The sequence below is a fragment of the Haliotis cracherodii genome, unplaced genomic scaffold, assembly GCF_022045235.1.
Source record: "Haliotis cracherodii isolate W230 unplaced genomic scaffold, xgHalCrac1.p SCAF_2, whole genome shotgun sequence".
Lineage (NCBI taxonomy): Eukaryota > Metazoa > Mollusca > Gastropoda > Lepetellida > Haliotidae > Haliotis > Haliotis cracherodii.
Window position 1 is genome coordinate 58,089,477 of NW_027266275.1, and position 15,816 is coordinate 58,105,292.

General features: G+C 39.3%; 1 protein-coding gene across 1 annotated transcript in view; it reads right to left on the reverse strand.

Moving 5' to 3' along the window:
• Positions 1 to 15,816, reverse strand: part of LOC139468281 (sphingosine-1-phosphate lyase 1-like) — a 37,215-nt gene that overhangs the window by 15,043 nt on the left and 6,356 nt on the right. Inside the window, exons 2-4 of the mRNA XM_071250151.1 lie at positions 4,014 to 4,158; positions 2,529 to 2,704; positions 1,803 to 1,842 (exon numbers count right to left, since the gene is read on the reverse strand). Of these exons, the coding sequence (XP_071106252.1) occupies positions 1,803 to 1,842; positions 2,529 to 2,704; positions 4,014 to 4,158 (361 nt within the window). The remainder of the gene's footprint in view (positions 1 to 1,802; positions 1,843 to 2,528; positions 2,705 to 4,013; positions 4,159 to 15,816) is intronic.

Genomic DNA, 15,816 nt, shown 5'->3' on the forward strand with positions numbered 1-15,816 from the left:
ATATTGCTTACTTGAAGACGGGTTTTTAATAAGTACACTACTAGCATTGTTTAGCAATACCACAGATGAGGGTACCAAGAACATGAACCATTGGATTCAAACAGAGAACCAATAAGGGGATATGAACCACTTGGCTTCCCCACCACCTTAAAGATACATAAATCTTTTCGACAGCCATAATGCCACTGGTTATGTTGAGGGAAACTTTGTATAAATGTAAGATGAGTTTGAACATTTACAATATAAAACCAAACATAACACAAATATGGGAATGAAATATAGCGTTATTTTCAAACTGAAAACATTTTTCATATTTCACATTATTACCCACGTGGTGAAGATACAGGTGGTAAGATACTAAATCCGTACGTCACACGTGTGTCGTACAAGGATGACCTTGTTTTATTCGTTTTGATTGGATAACCGTGACCTCTGTCACACCGGGACTACTTTTTTCATTCATAAAAAATCGCGAGACGTCATTCATTTTGCGATTACAAGGCAGAACTGAAGAAATTCATGAGAACGAGAGATATTTACAAACACCTTATTAAACCAAACAAGATAGTCACTTGCATCAAATTCGGTTTGCATTCTATATAAGTTATGCATAGAGCTTCTACAGACATATAATCGAGCTAGATCTATAAATCGATTTACAATGTACGACTCCTGATCGAGCACGTCCCTTGAGCGTGACGCACCCGACCACTTTCGCAACTTTCAATTTGATTTAACGTAAAAGGATAAGCGTGGTGAAATGAAGTCTGTTTAAACTATCTGGACAGATATCGAGACTTACTTGGGATGATCCGGTTGTGCCATCGGTGTCCCCTTTGAAGCGTATTTTGTGGCGCTGTTTCGGGAGGTGTTGTTCATGGATGAACGAACACGACAGCACGACCAGATCACTTAAAGTTCACAGTTCCGATACAAATCATTCGAAAACTCCGTGGAAGTGTGCCTGACTTCTGATTTTGTGGCCCCAAACATCCCAAATGTGAACAATAACATTCCCTATCTCTAGCGTAAAACGCTGTGAGTGGATCGCGGTTGTCTTTTCTTATTCCGGTGGCGACCTTGCCCTTCGATCGTTCGAAGCTGTCACTGACATGCAAGCAGATTTGAGTTTGTTGATTTTCACGTCTTCAGTATATAGGGTGGTACAGTTAACATGAATGTCTTTGGCGAACAGTCTGATTTCCCTCTTCCAAAATGGAACGGGCATGATATAAATTCAGCTGATAGATCAAGGAAACCGAACCATTTTGATTGCACAGACGGGACCCCGGCAGTGTGACCGACTGTTGGTCCGATATTTAATACGCGGCGCTAATGTGACATTTCAAATTTTCTTATCGGTGTCCTGCGTACTAACAAAATGGCGCTTAAATTACCATAAGTTGAAGACTTTCTTCCAAAAGGATCTTGAGCGTCGGTGCTGGTTTGTTTGCAAACAGAACAGCAGGCGCGTGTTGTAAATGCGTATGCATAAACATGTCAACAATGCCCATATTTGGTCATATATCAATATTAATGCGCAACCAGATTTTGCAACCGGTTTCAGTTTGGTCTGTCAACGAACGAAAGTTGTTATGTATTTACACTTAAATATATATCTAACGTGGGTAATAAATAAAATACCACACTCATTCTCGTTAGATACCATTTTTACGAAACTCGTGAACTTTCTATGGTATCTGACCTCGCTTTCGCTCGGTCAGATACCATAGAAAGTCCACTCGTTTCGTAAAAATGGTATCTAACGAGAATGAGTGTAGTAGTCTCTATCTACTACATACCAAAATTCTTGTATCTCTCAAGTTCCTTCATAAGATCAACCTGAAAAAAAACCAAACCAATAGATATTGTGTTTTTAGGCTGCTAAGTGCTATTATCATCAAATGCTAAATCATCAATACTTCAGGGGTATGTATACACTAGGTTCCGGCATCACTTGTGAATGCAAAGGTCTGCTCTGTGGTGCAGTGTGTTTACTTTAGTCAGCTTATGAAAAGGGACTGTGTAAATTAGTCCAGTTCCATGCAAGAACTTGTGTGAACCTGACACTAAAGTAACAGGTAAAGCAGAAACCACAAGGCACATTTTGTATACAAAGTCAAGTGAAACATATTGGTGCTTACGCAATGTACACTGTGCGCTCCTTTGTCTGAGCACTTGCAGGATTCCCAAGGTGGAACCAGGAGCTCACTTGAAGTGTGGGATTAATGTAGTGACTGCACTGCAATATGGCCGTATGTATTCACGGGTGAGCTACAGCAAGTACAGTCATGTCAAACATCCAATCAGTGAGAGGTTTTTTGCTGCTTTTAGCTATATTCTAGCAACATCACAACAGGGTACAGCAGAAATAGGCTTTACACATTGTACCCATGTTGAAAATCAAACCCAGGCCTTTGGCGTTATGAGCAACCGCTTTAATCACGAGGCCACCTCACAGCCCCATAATATATTATAATTGCACAATATACTCCATTCATTATAGTTAGTTACAAATAAAACTTTACCTCTGACAGGCCTTCTCTGGGTAGGTTCAGGACAAAAGCCGAGCCCTCTGTGTCATGACGCAAAGAATCCTCCATTCCTTTCACATTCTTCCCCAGCTCTTCATCAATCTGCCTCTTTACATATGGGATCTTCTTCATCCATCTGAAGAAAGTCTTCTTGGTCCTTACTTGTAAACCTTGCAAACATAATTCAAACTATTTAGACCACACAAACTGCTGCGGTGAAACTTTTTGAAGCAATTCCTTTCTCCCTTTCTCGTGTAATAGGATAACATTAAAGTTCATGGAATTCTTGTTACATATTATTTCCTTCAGTCAGTACTGAAAGAACTATCAAACTGATCTTACTTGCCACAAATATCAAAGGTCACAAGCTGCACTGTGATTAGTGAGTGACTGTCAGCTACTTCCTTCCTTACCACTTAAACAATACAATTCATTCTTGGTTACAACTAACAGCCCACATTTCCCTATACCCTCATTTTGTTCACCTAAAAACACTGTCAATACATCATGTCTTCATGGGTTTGTATACGTTCCCCCATCACGTGTGAATACACATGGCTGCGATGTGGTGTAGTAATGATGTGTGTCTGTTTTCAGTCAAGTAATGAAAGGAGGCGACAAAGCCCTACCCAGCACATGAACATTGTGTGATCCTTAATGTTGCCTTATATTAAAACACAAGGCTGTGGCACATGCTGCACAAGAAATATTGCCATTTGTGCTTCTGTACTCGCTGGTTTCCCTCTCACTGGAACCAGGCCGTGACTTGATTTGTTTCTTAACATTTATGACCACTCAGAACAGCATATATGTATTCATGGGTGATGAAGGATCATATTTTTTTCTAAAACAAGTGTAGCTGTCCAAAAATATGTCAACAATTAGATAGAAACTACAGGGCAACTATTGCCTATATTCTATAAATGGTCATCTTCCCGAGGCAAGAGAGTTAACTGACTTTAAAAGTCCAGTTTTTCACCCTTGCCAAACTAGGCTGTAATTCCTGGGCTGGATCGTAGCGCCACCAGTGGCTATTACGAGTTATGTGCTTTCTATGCCTCTCCCATTAACCAATCAGATTCCACCTCTCGTATCACTTGCATTTGATTCAAACAAAACGGTGGCGCAGTCAAGACGATCTGATCGATAATCAAGATCTATATTGTGATAAAATGAGTCTTACATTGCGAAGTGCATCAAATCACATGAGCACCTTGATTTTTAGAAAATATCCGTTGACAATGAGTTAACGGTGCACATGCTTTGCATATCCTGAAGCCGACCGAAATCTGCATGACACTTTACGAACCGGATTTCGATTTCGATGCGTGATTTTGATTGGACTATGCTTAGACTCGTTAGTCCAGTCAAAATGTAACTCCATAGTACCAGCCTAGTTCAGCAAGGATGGAAACTGGACTTGTATAGTCAGTTAACTCACTTGCCTCGGGAAGATGATAAATGGTGTGTGAGACTTACTTTCCTCTCCATTGAGGAAGTCCTTGACAGCTATGGCAATGACAGTTCCACCACATGTGTACACCACTATCTGCCATGGCTGAAGTCCCTTGCACAAGTCATTCAGCCAGCCTTTAGCTCCATCCAGCAGGGGCTGTACAGGGCCCTGAAAGAACAAACATAGTATATTAATTACCTTATTCACAGTGAGTTGGCGGTGCACTTGCTTTACAAATCCTGCAATCGATCGAAATCTGCACGACAGTTTACGAACCGTATTTTGATTTCGGTGCGCGATTTTGATTGGACTATGCATAGACTCGTTAGTCCAAATAAAATGTAACTCCATAATACCAGCCTAGTTCGGCAAGGGTGGAAACTGGACTTTTAAAGTCAGTTAACTCTCTTGCCTCGGGAAGATGGGTTTAATGCTGCATTTAGCAATATTCCAGCAATATCATGTCAGGAACACCTAAAACATGCTCCACACACTGTACCCATGTGGGGAATCGATTGCAGGTCATCGGTGTGACGAGTAAACGCTTTAACCACTAGGCTAGTAATGTGCACACAATATTGAAGTATCCAATTTGATGACGTCAAGCCAAAGAAAGCATGACAATTTACACATAACACAGGGATTAGTGATGAAGTATGGTACAAAAAGCTTGAGTATTGAGTGCGTTCACTGTATTTCTGGAGAAAAGTAAGGGGTAGTCCACAAATTTGAAATGTTTTTACATGCACTTTGTGCATGTGGACATATATATTAGGTTGCACTTTTCAATGATAGGTTGCACTGTTTCTTTTTTTATATAGTTAAAATCAAGCCCTGAACATTACATGCCTGACGACCCTTTATGAACCTAATAGTGACCTTAATGATAATAAAGACATGAACTAGAAACTGTAAACATGGTAAAGCATCATCTTTATTAGCATGGTGCTTAAATACAGAAGATTGAAATAGTTACTGTTATTATATGCTGTTATCATATACTAAGAAGTGAGATGACCATGATCACCTAAATATATCCATACTGAAGCATTTAAAAACACACAGTGGATTTTGACTCTTTATAAGTTACAAGTGTCAACTCTCTATTTCCCAAATTCCACTATGCGTTTCATAGTGTGTAAGTATATACAAGTCAGTTCTCTGAGTCATTACTTGATACTGTAGATGGCAGGAAATATGGCTACCTAGTCATAGATGCCAGTCCCTACAGTGACCCACAGTATAAGTGACCGCACATGGGAATATTTCCCAATGAAGTACCGTATTCAACGTAATAAGCGCCCAGGGCGCTCTCAATAATAGAAATAGGGGGCTCTTATTAGAATATTTTTTTGGTGAAAAAAACCCAAACAGTTGAAAGATAAATTTTGTGGTTTATGCTGACAGCCTGGAATGTTTATATACGAGAGATAAATTTTTCCAGAATTTAATTGCCCATTATTAAGGGTTCATATAACACATGAGTGTGTATTATACGCAAATAAATAAGTCTTGTCTACATTGACCAATCAGAAGGGGTGCTAATTGGTATTGTTCAATAGCCAATATATTAGAAAATATCGCTGTGGGCGTTTATTAGAGTAGGCAGTGTTCCCGCTGGCTTTTGAAACTGCCAGTCCACCACGACTGGCAACTCTAAAAATTACCAGTCCCCCCTATTTTTTTTCAGTCCAAACTTTCAACAAATGAAAAAACGTATGAAAATAACATGTTTTTAATTCTTTCAACTCTCTTTTTTTATATAATATTTCAAGACTAAATCACTGCAAATGTATATTTAACCTTGAAGCAAAGCAAAATGTTATTTAATAGCACTAAAAACAGACAGGGGAAACCTAGAAGTCAACTTACAAGTTCATTTTGATCGAAATATATACTTATATGAATATTGTCAATGTTTTGTTCAACAACAAAGATTTATAAGATGCTATATTTGCCGGTCCACAGGGACTGGCAGTAAAATGAATTACCCGTCCAAGCTTAATTTTACCGGTAAAAAACAGGTAATTACCGGTAAACGGGAACACTGGTGGGGCGCTTATTACATCGAATACGGTATGTACTTTGTATTTACCAAAAGACTGAGGTACTATAAATTGTCAAGATGATTCTGAGAGGTCATTTATTTTCCCATTCTGCAAAAGATGACTTTTTGACATGACAGATGGTGGAATACAATATTAACTGATTAAAGTGTTAATAACTGCCAAAATAAATTACATTCAAAAGCGGTCTCATCAAAACCATATACATCCCGTAGATGTACATACTCCATATCAAGCATTGTTGAGTTCAACAGAAAGGCAATTATCATGCTCTGGTTGTTACCATGGCAATCTTCTCAGTTGTTGAAAACAAGTGTCACAAGAAAGACAAGAATAGAAGCAACATAAATAACTATCATCCTGATCATAAGCAACGACTGCAATAATAATTTATAACATAAACATTCCATTCTACTTGTATTACAATATTTCAGATTTGAAGACGTATTAGAGATCTTGTTCCAAAATACTCTAAATCTTGAGATTAAGTGTGAATGAAAGGCAAAAAATGTGAGTGGTCTTTGTTCGCATTAATGAAACTTAGCATTTATGTTTCCAAAATGACTATCAAGACGGTTTCACTTGACAACTCCAGTCTGTGAATTGTTGTTCACATAAACTGTGTGTTGTTTTTAAGAAAACACAGTTTATTGCTATTACAGAAGTTCTTTACTCAGTGCTAAGAAGCGGTGCTATTTGTGTTAGATTGGATTAAGGTAAGGATATGTAGGGGGGAGTTGCATTGATACTGAGTCGCATTCTTGGCTTAGGGTCAGCAGTTGTATAAATTTGGAGATGCATTAATTTCAAGATTTACAATATTGACTGTCCGCCTTTATCATGTTTATAAAAAATTCTTAATTTTGTTTTAGGTGCTTTCAGTACCTTCAACATTAACCAAAGTTTTGGTTATTAAGAGAGTAGGCAATGAGCTATGAGGAATTATACTTTATAGATTACCTGTTCTGAGGGATAACAGTATATTTCTGAGCCTTGGTGGGGCCAAGGGACAGATACTTTGTAATTCAAGTCGTGATTAGGTAATTCTTTATATAACCCATAGTCATCTTTCTAAGGAAATGAAGCAAAATGTTTCATGTTCTCAACATGCCAAAGTTGAAACATTAGTCCATAAAATCATTAGTGACATTATGATTTATGGATAATGCCATCCTCACTTATTTGCAAAACTGCATTAAAAAAATGTCACTTAACCACGAGAGCAATGGTTCTTTGCATACAATGAAAACAATGGAACAATTGCTTTATACTTCCCCATCAAAGAGGAAGTAAAATTTGTAATACACATTAAAATTTACTGAAAATATTTTCGCAAATATCTGGGCCTCTATCATGTCTTTTGGTGAAATATTCTAATATTCTTTTTGAAAAGCTGATAATTACCTGAAAATGCAAGTTAAGACTATCCATCTCAACGAGTTCAGGTGAGTAAAGTGTACCACAATTCTTCAATATGTGATCCAAACAAACTAAAGGCCAGAAACCTAAAACTAAACAGTATTCTCTTCAATTAATGACATCATATAGGATTCCTATGATTTGCATATCCCAAGATATGGTCAAGAAACAGGAGAACATGTTCTTTCCTACCAACACGAACACAGCTCATAGATTAGGCCATCAGCTTTATGGTGCGTAATAGATTTGTAATCGACTGATTTGGAAGCGTTAATTCATACGAGATACATCTATTGACAAACTGCAGTACACAGTATCCATGGTGACTACTTCATCCATTATTGATCACCAGTGATTGATGACAACACTATTGATTCATGCTTAATTATTCAACAAAGTATTTAAAACATGCATGGTGTGAGTGAGCTAAGCGTTGGTCAACAATGCAGTGCAAGTAATTCCAAGTTTTGTAACCTCAATCATTGTGACAGTCTGTGCAACAATGCACATATTTTATATATCCTGGATACAGAAATATTCAAACAGTTGATCCAGCAAGACCTCAAGAACCAGATTCTACAACTGTTAATCCTGTGACTAGTTACTGGTTTTGGATGGTGCTTAGAAATTACCAGCCAGCAACAGAGAATGACTACATCATGCAAACAGAAATTGAGATGTACTATCAAAATACAGGGTAGGTCAGACACAAAGGATATATGATAATAATCTGTTTCAAATTAAGATTTATTGGGCATTTTTCTACTATTCTTTTAACACTGATAGTGTTAAGTGAAGAACAAACCGCAAGATTAAAAATGTCAATAATTAAAATGTTGGATAGGAAAAAAGCTACAGCATCAAAAGCATTTTTGTACCATTTGTTGTGATATTCTAAACAATATTTCTTAAAAGTGTTTGAAGCACTGCAACAATTAGACATTTTGACCCCTGTTGATTTTTTATCTGTTGATGCTAAATCAAAGACACCTAAGCTTCAAACCAATAGCAATGCCAGTAATGTGACTACATGGACGATGTACCGTAAGCATTGTTTAAAGAACATGAACATGATAAAGAAGTAAACATGATAAAGATATAAATAATATAATATGTGCATGCTAAATTATTACATGTAAGATTATTAATGTTGATTTTGTATTCATAATCATGAAAAACATAGTGAAAATTAATTTAACCATGCCAGAGTTCTACATGTTCGAAGCTCCTGACATGCCTTGAAATATTCAAAATAATTAGAAATGATCCTTTACATGTACAGCGATGTCGCACATTGGCAAATGGCTAATTGTTTCCTCAAACATTTGACAAAAGGGTTATCAAATGGAAGTATTCTGATCAAAAATATCCATAAACTTCACATGTACCAGTCATTTGCTGATACAACATGTAAATATATGAAAACTCCTTATATTAATTTTTAAAAATGCAAGATTTTGTGGTAATCAATCACAAAGATGGCCTATTCCTGGAGTTCATCATGTGATGTTGATGAGAATCCTGTTGGGAGGGCATCTGGCAGCGATGGTGTTGTCATGTTCATTAGCTGATGGGAAAGTCTGTTATGTAACAGACAGTTATGACACTGACTCAGATTTCCTGCCAGCTTTGAACATTGTTATAAAACAGATGTATTTCTAAGCATTCAAAGACCTGTACTTGGTTAATTATGTAACTTAATGTCTCACCTCATCCTGTTTTGAAAGGGTGGTAGGTTACTTTACCAGTTTACCAATGATTACAGCAGAATGGTGAGTCAGTAAGATTCTGAGCCATGTATATGTCCTAATACAATCCTAGATCATGAAATGTTCTCTTCAGCTAAAAACAGAGTTTTTATTCAGTTAGCCTAGTTAATGTTAGTAGTGTAATAACATGTCAATATAGAATTGCACTGCGGCTTGCAAATACGAATGTACTTAATGATAATACATAATGATGATAATGATGATGATGATGATATATGTGCACAATTGTATAGCTCTAATTCCACACAAAGTACACTCACAGCACATACAATTTGCCTTCTCAACTCCATCAGGAGTCTACAACTTAAGCTGTCTAACAGGCATTTCATACCATTGAGTAGAGATACAACTTAGTACAGATATATGGGACCTCACAGTAAATCTAGACTCAGTTGTGTCACAGGTCCCGTACTGTACACAACCCTCCGCGCCTACCAAGCTCGGTTCGCTCACCAGCTTAAACTGCACGGTTGTCAATCACCCAGGCCCCTGGGACTGACAAATATGAACTTGGAAATGGAGATGGCGGACTTATGTCCAGAAATTACAATTGTTGAGAGTTCGCCCAACTCTCAAGAGAACCAGCCCAGTTCTCGAAAGGGTCAGCCCAACCCAAATGAAGGGAATCCCTTCACTCTGGTCACCAGAAAAACTGCCAAAAAAACAGCCAACTTGACTTATAGTCAAGCCGCGCTAAATGTCCCTGACCGTTTTCAGGACAGATTCACGTTCTCAGGAACTAAAAACAAAGAAAATATTGATTATAGTGCCCTATGGGCTCAAGGCATGCTTAAACGCAAACAGCCACAATCTAGCCCACCTAAGGCTAAAATGGTACAGAAAAGACAAAAAATGGTCTCATCAGAATCAAAGACACAACAAAATAGAAGACCACAAACCAAATGGGAAAAAGTAGTCTTTAGCGCAGACTTCTCCCAAGATCTTAATAAGATCCTAACAGCTCAAGATATTGCCAAAGAGCTGAAGCACAAAAATATTATTCGAATAAATAAGTGTGGAAGAGGGTATGTTGTTGTCGGGGACAACCTCACAGAGTCAATTGATATGCCCAAAAGCATAAACGGGATCAAACTAAAATGGGATACCCCAAAGTGGCTTAGCAATGTCAGATGTGCGGTACATCTTGACAAAAAAATTAATGACGACGAGCTTTATCAAATTGTCTGTCAAGCTCAAAAGAAAGTCACCCAACCTACAATCCTGTCGGCATTCAGGATCAAATCAATGGGCACAAACAACACACGAGTAGTAATACTCACATTACTTGGACAGTCAGTCCCCGGCCACCTTAATCTAGGTGGTAAGGACATAGAAACAATGCCATACAGGAAAAGGCCAACCCAATGCACAAACTGTATGCTCTATGGACATACGAAAACATCATGTAACCAGCCACCCAAGTGCAAAAACTGTTCCCGAGTTTCTTGCAAAGAAAACTGCAACACATGGTGTACAAACTGCAGGAAAGAGGGTCATTCATCCTTGGCGCCGAAATGTCCTAAACGCTTGCTCATCAGCAAACGTATAAATAAAATATCTACTCAGCAATCTGAATCCAAATCTATTCAACCCATTGAGGTCGAAAAAACCCAAGCGACTACTGATCACTCTACTGAGCAAACAATCGAATCTGTGGGCACTGAGCAAGCAATCGAATCTGTGAGCACTGATCCGCCTGCTCACAGGCACAAAGCCACTGCCAAACGCAAGGGGAAAAAGACCCAAGCTCCCCAATCAAACCCCATGCCTTCTAATCCTCAAACTGAGGAACACAGCAAACGAATCAGTCAGGCAAAGAAAACACCAGCTCATGGTAAACAAAAGGCTCAGAACACAAACAAAGTTGTAGAGTTCATTGCAACGGCATTGATCCAAATTACAAGCAGAAAAATGAGTGTCAAAGCCAAAGCCACCTGCATCCTCAAACTGGCTTCCAAAATAATGAAATACAAAGGAACAAAGAAACAGTTCCTAAATAGGGTATGCCCTAAAACTCAATAAGCGCTCATCTATAAATTATCATGGACTTGCTTTTACTACAGTGGAACGCAAATGGCCTTAAGAGCCACGGCAATGAACTGACTGCACTCGTCAAAAAAAAGGTGATCAAGCCTCATGTCATTCTAATACAGGAGACTAAACTCAGTGAAAAAGCCAAATTCACACTACCTGGGTACACCCAATATAGAAAAGACAGAAAAAGACTTATGCCTGGCAACAAGGGAGGAGGACTAATCACCCTTGTCCACGACGGCTGTACCTCCAAGAATATTGAAGCAAACGTAGGAAACCTTGAAACCCAAGTAATCTCCCTAAAACTGGCAAATGGCAACGAATTACGCATAGCTAACATATATCACAGGGTTACCCATGAAACGAACATGGAAGAGTTAACAAGACTAGCTCAAATAGTAGGCAAAAATGGGATAATCCTTGGTGACTTTAATGCCCACAGCCCTCTTTGGGAAGACAGGAATGATTCATGCAAATACGGCAAAATGGTAGAGAAATGGGTTGAGGACGACAATCTCATAACTCTGAACAACGGCAGTCACACACGTTATGACCAAGTCCACAACACATGGAGTTCAATTGATCTTACAATTGCCACCAAACACCTCGCCTCACATTGCCAATGGCAAGTCCATGACGACACTTGGGGAAGCGATCACCTTCCTATACTCACCTACATAGGTAGCCCACCACAATTAGAGGAACAGCCCGATCCTCAGCCCACATGGGACTATGCAAAGGCTGACTGGCCTAAATTCAGGAAGGAATGTATATCATTCAAGTCCTCAGAAATTGCCTCGGATGATCCTGATCTTTTTTGCCAAAATCTCACCTCAGCAATTATTGCCGCAGCTGAAAAATCAATTCCAAAAAAAGACCACAAAACTGGCAAAACGCCGGTACCATGGTGGAACAGGGAAATAGCAAAAGCTAGGAGAGTGAGAAAGAAAGCCCTAAATAGGTCAAAAAGGGATAAATCAGCCTTTGCCCAAGTCCGAGCAGCCAGGACGAAAGTAAGACAACTCATAGACGATTCTAAGAAAGAGTCTTGGCAGACCTTCTGCAAATCCCTTAATGAGAAAACAAATGCTAAAACAGTCTGGAGCAAAATACACGCAATCAGGGGTAAGCGGAAACCCACAAAAATTCCCAAGTTAGCCAACGCCCATACAGTCAAAGAAAAGGCCAACATTCTAGCTAAGCACTTCTCATCTGTGAGCAGCAACACAAATTGCAGCGAAGAATTCAAACAGGAAAAAATGCTTATGCCTAAGATCTCAAAACGGCCGCAAAGCAAGCATCTGGTATACAATATACCATTTACGGTGACAGAGTTTGATGATGCGATACAACATAGAAAAGGCACAGCACCTGGTCTTGACACAACCAGCTACGAGATATTGAAAAACCTACCTGATCAAACCAAAGGCTTACTCACTGAGTTGTATAACACGATATGGTCTAAAGGAGAAGTCCCAAAAGCATGGAAACATGCTGCGGTTATCCCGCTGCTAAAGCAAGGGAAAGAAGAAGCCCTACCAAACTCCTATCGACCGATCTCACTCACCTCAAACATGTGCAAAGCCATGGAAGCCATGGTTACAAAAAGGCTCATGCATCATCTTGAAACTGGCAATCACATAAAACCTGACCAAAGTGGCTTCAGGAAGGGACACTCGTGTCTAGATCATATTCTAAGACTGGAAAATGAAATAAAAAAAGCCCAATTAAACAGACAATACCTAGCCGCAGTATTTCTGGACTTCAGCAAAGCCTTCGATATGGTATGGCATGACGGACTCCTCTCAAAACTATCACAAAATGGAGTTGAAGGGAACATGGCAAACTTCATAGACAGCTTCCTGCAAGACAGGTCGCTATCAGTTAAAATAGGGAACAATCGATCAGATCCTATGGCACTGGACAATGGCACGCCACAAGGCAGCATCATAAGCCCAACCCTGTTTAATATCATGATCAATGATCTTTTTGACCATGTCAACTCTCCTACCCAAACTTCTAAGTTCGCTGATGACGGAGCAATATGGGTAAAGCACAGAGATATCTCACAAATCAGAAAAAAACTCCAGTCAGCCCTGGACGGAGTAGATCAATGGTGCAATAAATGGGGATTCACCCTTTCAAGTGAAAAAACGGTTGGAGTTCTATTCAAACGCCGGGGGAAAGATGCTATGATACCCCGTGTCTCCATAAAAGGCAAACCCATCAAATTCGAAAAATCTGCAATATTTCTTGGAGTTATCCTTGATCAACACCTCACTTGGCGCAAGCATATAGAATATGTGGAAAACAGATGTCAAAAAGACCTGAACGTATTACGGGCAATTTCAGGCACATCTTGGGGCACATCGAGGGACACTCAGCTGGACCTCTACAAAGCTCTTATCAGATCAAAAATTGACTATGGTTGTGAGGCTTTTCACTCAGCATCAAATACTGTCTTGAGGCGCCTAGACAGAATACAATACAAAGCCCTAATGCTGGCCACAGGCGCAGCGACAGGCACCTCACTAGAAGCACTACAAGTAGAAACGGGAGAACTCCCATTGAAACTAAGAAGAGAGCAGGCAATATTATCGTTCTGGGGACGAACATCAAACCCTTTGGTTAAAAAGATATGGCAAGACAAAAACGCTCGAGATGAAGCCCTAGCTCGAAAAAATCCCTCACTAAAGCCATCTGGGATATTAGTGCGTGAACTCATTCGAAGTCACAATTGCGATGACATTCAGCCTCCAGAAAGTCATTACAAAGGGTTACACCCTCCCTGGACTTTACAAACTCCCAAAGTTGACACTGCTTTAACATCAGAAGTCACTAAAAGAGAAAACCCAACCCTACTACGATCAGTAGCTATCACTAAAATTCAAACTACCTGGGACAGCTGGGCCCATATATACACTGATGGATCCAAGAATCCTATCAACAACAGTGCTGGTTACGGGATCCATATCCACAGCTCCAAACCCCAAGCACATTCAGTTCGCTTGCCTGATGGTCAGTCAGTATTCACGGCTGAATTGGAGGCAATTCATCATGCACTCAAACTCATACCGGAACTCCCGGAAGCAAAGGCAGTCGTCCTATCAGACTCGCTAAGTGCACTTCAGGCCATCAGTGGGAGAAACTCAAACTCCAGGCCAAACACAGTCAACAATATTCTATACGAATATACAAAACTATCGGACCAAGGGCAACAGGTGGAGCTGTGTTGGATCCCCTCTCACATAGATATTCATGGAAATGAAAAAGCAGACTCACTGGCGAAGCTAGCTCTAGACAAAGCGGATATAGAGCCTATTCCCTTTAGTAAACTAGAGATAAAAAGCAAAATCAAAGCCTCCATAGCAAAAAGATGGCAAGCCCAATGGGACGCAAGTAAGATCGGCAGATGGCTATACAAAATTCAACCCAAGGTCCAACAAAAGCCAAACTCATACTCAAATGAAAGGAAAATTGAAACTGCTATCTCACGCCTCAGACTTGGTCACAAAAAGCACTATGACAAGGTTTGTTCATCTTGCAATCAGGCTGAAACCATTGACCACCTGTTACTAGAATGTCAAGACCATGCCCCAGCCCGGGCTAGGTTAAAACAAGAATTGCAGTTAGATCCGCTATCTGTCATAGATCTCCTAAAGCCAAGAGATGCAATAGCGAAGGCCAAACTAACTCTATTTCTGAGAGATGGACAGCTGCTCGAACGTATATAAACAGAGCAGCCACGGATAAAAATGAAATCATATCAATATAAGAAAAAAGAAATCATATCAATGCAAAAACAGAAATTATGTGAACACCGAACTCACAATATATATGTGAACCCTTCTCACACACAGGAGTCCCAAAGAGGGACAGGTCAGCCGAAATTGCCTAGGCAGAAGGCGACCTCTTAAACACCTAATGCAACAACAACAACAACAATCTAGACAAGACAATTATTGTGGTATTTAGAGGAGGTGAATGTTTATCGAGAAATGAAAAATAGTTTTATAAGGTAAAACGTTTCAACGGTTGACTCATACAGATATTTAGGAATAATTTTCTCATCTACAGGAAAAACGAATACATGTATCCTAGACTTATCATCAAGAGGTATCTAATGTTAATGGAACTCATCTATCAATTGTATAAACTTGGTATGGTTGACCCATCTGTGGTTTTAAAGATATTCGACATCCAAATACAGCCAATTCTATCATATAGCTCTGCAATGTGGGGTATGAACAGATTTGAAAAGACTGAAACTCTATCCATGTAATTGCTTGCAAGTACTTTCTCAACAAGTTGGTCCCCAAACACCTCATGGTGAATGTGGCCGATGTCCCTTATATATAAATGCATTACTTGCTTAAACTTACCGAGATGCACAATGATAGAATTCCTATGAAAGCATATGATGTGCTTATGTACCACCTTATGAAAAGATAGAAAGCCATGTTTTATGTTGATAAGACATATCGGGGTTGTTAAGGTTGAAAGTTAATGAGGGAGATGGTCTTTGCAATTAGGGATAG